Source organism: Amblyomma maculatum, chromosome 6 (assembly GCF_055883805.1).
Source record: "Amblyomma maculatum isolate TAMU_Amacu chromosome 6, ASM5588380v1, whole genome shotgun sequence".
Classification (NCBI taxonomy): Eukaryota; Metazoa; Arthropoda; class Arachnida; order Ixodida; family Ixodidae; genus Amblyomma; species Amblyomma maculatum.
In genome coordinates, this window is record NC_139349.1 from 37,980,553 (window position 1) to 37,991,064 (window position 10,512).

The 10,512-nt window shown below is 43.1% G+C and overlaps 1 protein-coding gene across 1 annotated transcript; it reads right to left on the reverse strand.

Moving 5' to 3' along the window:
• Nucleotides 1-2,551: 2,551 nt before the first annotated feature.
• On the reverse strand, nucleotides 2,552-8,192 carry LOC146185564 (cholinesterase-like). The gene is made up of 3 exons (XM_084606504.1): nucleotides 8,101-8,192; nucleotides 5,790-7,313; nucleotides 2,552-3,382 (listed from the first exon to the last, which is right to left on the reverse strand). The coding sequence occupies exons 2-3, from the start codon at nucleotides 7,280-7,282 to the stop codon at nucleotides 3,250-3,252; spliced, it is 1,626 nt and encodes a 541-aa protein (XP_084462630.1). The 5' UTR covers nucleotides 7,283-7,313; nucleotides 8,101-8,192; the 3' UTR covers nucleotides 2,552-3,249.
• Nucleotides 8,193-10,512: the final 2,320 nt, after the last annotated feature.

Below are 10,512 nucleotides of genomic sequence, written 5' to 3' on the forward strand. Positions count from 1 at the left end.
GGACACATGTGGCCGAGTTCAGGACCACTGCCGCCCTAGGTTCAAATATGCTGCAAAAGGTTACTGCATTCTTCGCTTGGAAATGAACGCAATGACAAATAAATGGGTTGAGCTACGATTTCAACACCAGATGTTTCTTGTAGCTAATGGAAACAAGCTTCCACCACCTATTTCGGCTTTTTTCCTAGCAATCTTTTTCCTAAGGTCCATTGAAGTTTATCCAAGTGAAGTTTCACTAATTTGGGGTTCTAGTGAGTGATGTTTTATTGGTGTGTGACAGATGAGTTATAAAATCTTTGTAATTCATTGAATAATTTAAGGAATGAAAAACGGGAAAAAATAAAGAAGGGTGTCGAAATGCTCATAACGAAAAGTTTATGCTTGATGAAATTATGGACCTCTAGAATGTGTAACTGATCAGTTAATTGAAATAATTGAACAATTGGAAAGAGGGTTGTTAGAAGGTGTCAAATGCACAGAATGATAAGCCATTGATGGTGGTAATAAGGAAAATTTAGAGTGAATAATATGATAGGAAGCCTACTTTGCTATTTAGATAACAGCTGCATTTTAATTTTAAAAACTTGTCTTTCGCCCTTGAAACTCAGTCTTTAGTAAGGGAACGCATTTCCGTTCACTTTTTAGAGTCTAGTAAATAGGCTAGTGATTTAAAAAATTGAAAAATGAGGAATTAGAAAAAGAGGTTTAAGATATGTCGAAAGGCTCAAAATGAAAAGGCAATCATTGAAATTTTAGAATTTGCCATTTGAAATATTTAAAAAAATATGAAAATTTGAAAAAGGGGGTTCAGAGGTGTCAGATTGCTCAAAATGAATAGCCAATGCTTGACGATGCCAAAAAAAAAATTTAGTCTGTAATTGATCAGTAAATATCTGGAATAATTGAAGAAACGAAAATTGTGTTCAGTAGGCGTCAAACTGTTCATAATGGAAAGCCAGTGTTTGGTGATGCAAAATATCGGTGCATGAAAAAAATGGGAACAAAGAATAAAAATCAAGTAAAAAAAAACATCATCCGTTGTGTGAAACGCTATCGCATCTTACTCTTAACGACGGAGCAAGTGCGACTGAATCTGTGTTCTGTTTGCAATGCATTCTTTCTATTGTGTTTAAGTGTCTTGTTTGGCAATAGTTTTTTTATGAGACGTACTTGCTATGTGAAGAAAGCGCTTCGACCCGAACTGCAATTCCGGCTAGATGACTTGTGTGGAGCATATGAATATATTCAATGCTCCGTCCTAAAATGCTCGTTTAGAGGAGTGGCGCCGGGCGAGTCCGAGAGCAGACTGGAAGTTAATGCCTAGCGACCACATCTGTGCCATGTATCTTTTAGTGGACGCAATATTTAGCGAAAATTACGCGCAGCCTGACTGGATAATAATAATTAACTCGGAAAAGAGGCCTGTACTGCCTACACGTGCAGCATTTTATTTACGAACTCTTCAAAGTACCTCACGCGGCGAGATAGTCATCGGAAGTGAGAACCTATACAGAGCAATCATCCAAGCCATTTATCTTGCTGTTTGTGCAAGATATAAAACTACCGCTGCCGTTGCAGGGAATATGTATACCATTCACATTTATTCAACCAAGTTACTGCTTTTTTTTTGTTCTACTGCGTTCATGGTGTGTAGTTTACGTGTGACGTTTTCATTCCATTTTTAATAGCGTGAACGCTTGGCAATGCTATAGCTTCTGAGATCGTTATCTCTTAACAAAGTTCTGGGCCTGTGTAATGTGTTTTGTAAGTGCATGCGACTGTATGCTGAACTAAGCATACTAAAGTCTTTCAAGTGCCTTCAAGAGCCTTTTTACTTCCAGTGGAAGGGAGCGTAATGAACAGTATACCCTTCCTATGATAACGCGCAGAGCAAAAAAAAAAAAATGCCTTCTGCTCAGGCTATGTTAAGCAGTATTGGTCATGTTATATTGCAAGATCTGATGCGTACTTTCTTACCGTTTGTCACGCTTCCCGTGGGATCTTTATCTAATGATTTTCAGCTCCATCACAATTTTCAGTCATGCATGACCGCGTTGTACTACTGCTCTGCGTCTTGAAAAAATTCCGACTTAAGTTTTAATATATGCATTTAGGCTGAAGAACCAACGATAAATATGAATTGCAAAATTTTCAGGTGCAGTAATCATTTGCTGTTTTAGTGGGCGGAAGGATGAACAAAAATAGCGCAGAGACGGAACAAGGACAAGAAAGGACACACACGAGAAGGACACGTACGGGCGCTCATGTGTGTCCTTTCTTGTCCTTGTTCTGTCCTTGCGCTACTTTTTTTGTTGACATTTGTTACCAACAAGCCTAAACTGCCACCTTAATGAAGTGATGAAGACACGAGGGCCACTACTTACATTTAATATGCTTATATCTGCGACTAGTTCGGATGAAACGGATTCTGCGTGTGAGCGGAACGTGAATGGACTTTGAGTGCTGCTTGATTCGTCTTCACGTACGTCATTAACTTCTCTGACAATGGTACTTTAATATCAACAAATCATTCACTCTGCCACACATCTGATTTTAATTTCGAGCAACAAATTTTATTTGAGCTTTGACTTGAACAAATTTTATTTGAGCTTTGACGTGTGCTCACGCCACTGAACGCAAAAGCTGAGCGTAGGCACTGCAATCTCAAGCCGCCAGCACCGCTTTACTGGGGCAGCTAAAAATCGAAGCCATATATGGACTCGCAGCATAACATTGTCAACACTTTAGTAAATTTACCATGCAACATTACTGCGATTGCGGCGCAGATTCGCTTTCTGCTTCCGTTGAAAAAAATGAAGAAAACATGCAGACTGTCTTCTTTCAGCACTAAGGGTCGTCCACTCTTAGCGTGAACACACAAATACGTGGGAGCTGTCTTCGAAGCGCTGTTGCGCGTTACACAACCGCACATCACAGCAGAGTAGCAAGAGACTGACGAACCCGAAGGTGATGCTTCACATGGGCTGCCATTTTGCTTCGGTTCGGACGCACTGACGCTCGGACGCTCTGAAGAGAACGAACACGTGTTCGCATGCTCACCCTAAAGTGGACGACGTTTTACCTTGTGTATGTTGACTTTCAAGGTTCAGTAAATGGCCGATCACAGAGGTCCGCAAAACAATGTTGCACAATGTACAAAAAAAAAAAAAAATTCACTGGTTCCAAAACGATAAAAACAAAACAAAAACAAAAACATTACGCCCGTTCGCTCGGCCACTCTGTGCAGAGTCATTTCTTTAGAAGGCTGCATAGTGCAGTGTCAGCTTCTCTCAAATGCGCCGAGGCCTCGTTGATGTCCAGGTACAATGGTCGAGTTTCGGTGAATCGAGGCCACAAGGTGCCCTCAAAGACGAGTGGAGTTCTGAAACAAGCGGGGTAAAAGAATACCGAACGAATGAACTTGCTGGCACGTAGATAAATTTCTCTTTGACAATGAATTTACGCGTTCGCATTCATATGACTGCTCATTCTTCGACGCTCAGTAACTGCATTCTTTAGCTCTTGTAGGGACATTCTGCCCTTGTTAAACTGCATATCCATGTGCATTTACATGAAGGCGAGAAGTGTACGTCTCTCTGAAGCCTCTAGCTACTTGTAACGATGGGCAGGCAGCAAAGTGAAAAGAGTGAAATTCACTTTTCGCCTTTAGGGGAAAGGAATTATGATGCGTATGTATGTGTATATAGCAAAAGACTTGAATATAACTAAATACTAAGATGCAGTAATGGTCTCGAATATGACGAAAGCCTCGAATATAAGGAATGACTTGGGGGCGTATTTATCTATAGAAGGAAGAAACCAAGCACGACCAAGAATGACGCAGCAGAATTAAAGGTGATCATGGGCACTTACAGACCCTGCCCCACAACACCCCAGCTAGTCAACACGTGTAACTCAGATTCCTTTTTTAGGTCTGTGCAAGTTTCGCGGTAAAAAAAAATATGTCCTTTATCACACGGTATGGGCGACGTGGGAGCAGTCTTATTCAACTCCGACCTCACGGCCCGAATGTATTTGTTGAGAGCAGGCTGAGACTTCAGGCTTCAGCCAACGTAGTCCCGGACTGAGGATGCTACCAGACCTGCCATTATTACCAACCCATTCTGCTGGATTGTTTACCACTACTACTACCAATAGTAATCATTATCAAAAATTAAATTTTACTAAAAATCATCCCAGACATTAGATGAAAATATCTCCTGTAGATGGCGCCATGTGCATACGATAGTGTGGATAACGGAGTCGAAAGGTGTACGCTGTCGCAATTCCGCCGCGTCATTCAAACTGGTCGCCTTACGTTTGTCCGATTGTTTACAAATAGCGTGTCTTTTTTTATGGCATTACAACCCGGGAGCCTTATACAAAATGCTACAACACCTTTTTAGAAATTAGACGACCAGTCACTCATGCACATGAATGTTAAGTGAAATCGAGATGTAGATCTGAGAGGGGATTTAAGTGCAACGAATGTTCGTTCGACTGAGCATTTCGTTTCATAAAAATATCAAGCTCCATTATTTAACAGAAACTTGTTTGAAAATTTTTCTCTACTCGCGAAGTGGACCGGCACGTTATTAGCGTACACGACGGATGTCTATAAAAATATTTAAAAATGAACTCAAGTCCAGGTATGTGGGATATAACTTTCAATTGGGAGCAACTGTGGAATATAGTGTGATATGGTTACGAACATATGGATTGGGATGGCCTAACTTTGCGATGCGTAGGCGTCTAATTGTTGCGTTCAATTCTAGTCTGTAAAACTTTACAGTTGTTGCTCCCTTTCTCTATTCTCCGAACTGGGGCCTGTAAGGTATTTTGAACAAACAAACAAACAAATAAATAAATGAAAATTAAAACATAAATATTTGCACATTTCATTTAATATTTGTCCTGCGCTCACATCGAGTACTTAAGACACCGTACAAATTCAATGCTGCGCGTTTATCAAAATAAGTAGGATACGGTTATGGAAAATTTGTAAGATACTGTGTACTCATCTTTTTGTGCTCCCCCCCAATATCCTATAATTGCAACCTGGACATTTAGGCTATTTGAATAAATATATTATGAATATTTCATGAAAATGGTCTAGTCTTCTGATGAGTAGCGAAACCTGTTTTTTTTTTTTTTTTTTTTTCATGCGTTCGCATCAAGTAGTTAAATTGGGCGCTTTTTTGATAGCAAGTCTAAACAGCATGATCTAAACAGATTCATGTGCCATGGTTTAATAGTGCCGACATGTGACTCGAGGAATGTCGTACACATTTTACAAATTAAATTAACGAATAAAATACTGAGAGATTCTGATTTGTGGGCAGAAAAGGAGAATCAGTTTCAGCCTGTTTATTTATATATATATATATATATATATATATATATATATATATATATATATATATATATATATATATATATATATATAAAGAAACCCGGGCTTAATATAAAGGTACAGGTACGTTATACAGAAATGTTCCAAAACATCCGATATTTACAAAACTCGACAGCGTATTTTTCGTGAGTTCTACTCGTATTATATGATTTGGCAAGTGATACGCATAGTCAAGCTTGAAGGTAATTTTGAATACGGCACTAACTGTTACCTGTTACGCTATTGCAGAAAAATGCTGGCAATTAGGGTTAAACTTACTAAGGTAGCGTTGTAACGGCCTCTATACAAAAATGTGCTGTATAGTATGAATGTATACCTAATTCATAATCCCAGCCTTGACTCCCTCCCTCCGTTTGCGCTTACACCGTGCACTTACCCCCGTTTAGCGAACGTCGCCCATGCGTTCATGATCATCTGGCTGAAGGACCGATCTGTCTCCTCAAACTTGCCCGGATACCTCATGGGGAGTCCAAACACCAAGGGCGTCTCTGCAGCATGGTCGACGCTGGTGTGGAAATAACCCTCCGCTTCGTCCGCCGCATAGTCGACTACGTAGTAGTGGACAGAAAGTCCAGCCTTCGCCAGTTTGCGGGCGAATGCCACCGTAGTACATCCAACGGCGAGATCGGCAGCGCAGTTTTCCACAAGCTCTGCCAGAGTCCTCGGGTCAAACGATACGGCATGCCTGAGACAGTGCTTGACCACTTCGGAGGCGACGGGACGCTGATATCCTTTAGTGCTCAGCATAACGTGAAGCGTCACCTCGGCGTCTTCTCTGGTCATGTTGTTTGCTTGCTTGAGCTCTTCGAAGCGGCCCTCGAAGACACTCGATACCAGCTTCCTTCCTTCTTCAATGTTGTGGCCCATGAGAATCTCCACGTTTGTGAAGCCCCTCAAGTCGTGAATCAGGTCGGGATTGTGCGGAAGAAACTCGGTGCCATGCGTGGGCAAGGCAGCCTCGATGCCATGATGCCGCAGTTCCACTTGCGCGAGAAGTATTTCGAGCATTGATCGGCTCTTGAGGCACTCGACAACGTCGTTTGGATGTGAGACGATGGAATGGCTCCCCTTGGAGCAGCCAAGTTCTACGGCCAGGGCGTCTGCCTTCAGAAGGGACCTACCTGTGCTTTCCACCGCTTTCACTTTATGTGCAGCCCCGCCTTGCATGATAACCCGGTGAAAGAGACCTCTGCTAAGTGGCGATATCATGTGAAGCCGGATAGCAGCAGCGCCAGCGCCTTCACCGAAGAGAGTCACTAAGGACGCATTTCCGTTGAAGGAAGCGATGTTCGACTTCACCCAGGACAGTGCGAGAACCTGGTCGAAGAGTCCCGCGTTGCCAGACGCGTTCTTGTGGACGCCATTCAAGAATCCCATGAAGCCGAGTCGGTAGTTGAATGAAACGACGACCACGTTCTGCGAGGCGGCAAGGACGGAACCGTCAAATGCCGAGTTGTCCGAAGAGCCTGTGTTGAAGTTGCCGCCGTGGATCCATACCAGGACTTCCTTGGTGCTGTTGTCGCTCATGGGTGACCAGACGTTGATGCGAAGACAGTCTTCACTCGTCCCCGGCCTCTCGACGTGAAGGTCATTCGTTGTTTCCAAAGCGAGCTCTTGAACGCAGCGAGGGCCGAAGGTCGTCACCAAGCGTGCGCGAGACCAAGAAACCTTTGGCAGCGGCTTCCGAAACCGAAGTTCTCCCGTTGGCGGTGCTGCGTATGGGATTCCTAAAAAGGCATTAACCTTTTCCCCGTAAACATTGAGCTGAATGCCCACGACATCGCCACTTTGTGTCCTTACCACGGGAGCCGTCGAAGCGTGGGCGACGGCAGCCAGAAGTATCGCTCCTGCTACAGCTGTGATGCCCATTGCGTAAAGGCTAGCACTTCCTTCGGCGAAGCTGGAATAGGACACAAGGTGAGACGTAGTTATAATGGGCGATTTAATTAGTTATGACAAAGCATTAAACATTGTATTTTCTTTCATGGATTGACACGCATATGCCTGGCATAAACGAGACAGCTTGGTGATCTGCAACACTATATTTAGCTACGAATTATATGCAGGTCTTCGTGCTTAGTAAAATTCATTAATTGCGTAGCTTTCGCCCTAAATATACTGCTCGCATTTTATTGATAAGAAAATTCCTCTCGAGAAGGCAAAAGTCTCTTCAGTCATTTTAAATATTTCCGGACCATGCACTCTATAGGGGTGCAGCTTAATGTGCACGAAGCGCAGACAAACACGCGTAATACGCAGAGACGTACACAGCACAAGCGCTGTAGGAAAGGGAAACTCAGCGAGTTTACGGTGATTCACGTCTTTGACGCTTGTCCGTGTTGTTTTGTGCTCTGTTAGGATAAGTAACCTCACATTTAACCCTCAAATTTCTTGGTTCTTAAAGAGGTGCACATCAACTATTTGCTCTAACATGGACCCTGCCCTATTCAAGCGGAGGAAAAGAAGAGAGCACATCGCATTAGGTCGCATTTGCATTATTTAGTTTCATTCAGCCTGATCTGACTACACATGGTTCTTTTCCATTTGCAGACTATTTCATATTTCTCAGTGTTACACCATTACCCGAGCAAGAGCGATTGACATTGACCGCATCTGGCTCTGTATTTAGTGTATATGCAGAGAGCGTGACGCTGAACTTCATGCGGAACGTTGAAATGGAAGCTTACCCGATGCAGGAGGCTCGTCGAAGTGAGCTCTTGAAACAGCCACCTCCCCGGGAACAATGTCTTTATCTCGCGAAGCACGGGCACAAAGCCATCAGGTCGGCTACTTGTGGCACAAACACTGATATCCCTGCTGATAGTAACCTGAAGCGACCGATTTCCAGACAGACATAGAAGACACGTTTGTCCCGCTGACGCGTACACGCACGTCAATACTCATTGGTATGCCCGATACGTGTTGATTAAGCCAGCAGAGAGCATCGGGCAGGCATGGAGCAGTTGTCAAACACGTGTGCCCAGAATACTCTGCGTATAAATATGCGTCGGGGTTAACGGGTGGCAAATACGGAACCTGTTATTGTGACAAGCGTGAATGATGGTGCAGGGGTTATGTTCGATATTTGTTTAGGGACACGCCTGACACTGTTTAGTGAACCTGTTCTTCCCGAAGGCCTGCGGACCCTTGCGCAGTTTATTTATGCCGATATTCATCTACTGCGTGGGTTTTGTGTACATATTCGTTTAGAATGTTTGCTGACGACTGTGTCTTATAAGTGTTATTAACGACAATAGTGGCTATGAAGCTTTGCAGAATAATTTGTACATGGAGGCAACATGTGTGTAAGTTGTAAGGTATCGTTGAATGTAAGCAAAATATGCGCGTCACTTTTTCAAGGAAGTACTCCTACCAATAGCACACGTATCGAATCCGTGAGGATAATTTGATTATTGCGAATTAATTCAAATACTTAGGTGTTTTTTCATCCCGAATTTGCGATGGAATTCCTACATAAGTAATTTAACGAATAAAGCAGCGTTTGGTTCTCAGATTTTAGGGGCGAAATTTGCGAAACTTCAGTTCCCTACCGAATGGTCTGAAAGAACAATCATTTTCACACACATGCGATCTACACACATGCTTATGTTAGGATTCTTATAATGTATAGTTAATTAACAAATCTGAAAAAAAAAAATAAGGACGCAAGAAAGGGCAGCTAGGTTTGTCTTTGGAAACTATGACATAAAACAGCATGACAAAGGCTTAACATACTCCCCAGTGATCGGACGTAAGGACTCATTTCTTTGTAAAATACATCATTCCCAAACTAGCGTTAGTCGAGGAAAATATACGAAATCATATTCATACACATATCCTAAAGGGCGGATGAACGTTCACTCTTTCAAGGGTGAAGTTTTGTCCTTTGGTCTGTTTCATCCTGACAGCGCGTGCCTGCAATGTTCTTCCGCCTGGTGTCGCGCAAATTACATCTGGTGATGCTTTTTTCCACGCTATAAGTGCATAAACGTCTTCTGTAACCTTTTATTATTTGAATGAAAACCCCCCGCCTAATGCTTTATTGTGGATTCAGGTACTGAACAGACAGACAGACAGACGGACAGACAGACGGTCGGTCGATCGGAGTAGGAGGAGGAGGAGGAGGAGGAGATAGGAGCGCTACCTTCACCTTGTGCTCCTTTTGAAAAAACAATTCGATCAGTCGCCTGAAGTTAACACGTTTTACATAGTGCGGCCCATTAACACAATTTTTGATACATTGCTATACATGCACCGGTCTTGCAATATTACCTTGTTTTGAAAAACTATGTAGTTACCCGGTGCTTACCTCGATATCGACCGCGATAATTGCAGTTCGGATCACGCACACTGCCAAGGGCGCGCAAATGGGTGCCGCAAGACCCTTGCTTATTTTCAAAAGGCACAAGCCAGGCGCACACCCAAGCCTCAGATAAGCAGCGTTCATACTTTGCGTATTATAATACATCTCTCGCCTGGCATTTGCGTAATGTTTTTGAACGTTTCATTTTTAGGCCATGCACTGTGTACGACATGGCCACGTAATAATGCAGACTGAGTCCAACCTTCAGCGAGGAGTAGCCACTGACATAGAATAAGATTCGTGGGCGCACATGGAAGCTGATGCTTGAAGCAGCTTCCATGAGATATCCAGTGCTCCGATGGAAATTTACGTATCCAGCGGCAAAATACCAATGCCTATTCTTCATTATCTACCTGCTGCTGTAGAACTGCAAGAACGGATGTCTAAACAGTTCACCGCATGACACCAAATCAGCGTATACAAGGCTTGGACGAAGTTGTGACTGCATAGAACTCACCAAGACTGCTTGCAGTTAGCGTCGTTGTTCAGGAACAGCGTGGTTTACGGCGCGAAAACCACTGGGACAATCGGAATTTGTCGGAAGCAAGCAAACCTTCGTGACCTCACAGTTATCACTTAGGTTGCTTGGAAAACTAAGACTCCGGGCTGCCGGCGCAGAATCCCGATCACCCCAGTAAAATGATTTTCTTTCTCTCTAAAATATTTTATTTAATGGGACAGTGGATACAAAAGTTCATTAGTTTTTTCACTGTAATGCTCAAATTGGGCCAGTAAC

Excerpts from the sequence above, each read along its gene's own strand:
- LOC146185564 (XM_084606504.1), bottom strand. The coding sequence starts at position 7,282 with ATGGGCATCACAGCTGTAGCAGGAGCGATACTTCTGGCTGCCGTCGCC. Across the intron at positions 3,383-5,789 it reads GCGACGTTCGCTAAACGGGG|AACTCCACTCGTCTTTGAGG; the intron begins GTAAGTGCACGG and ends CGCTTGTTTCAG.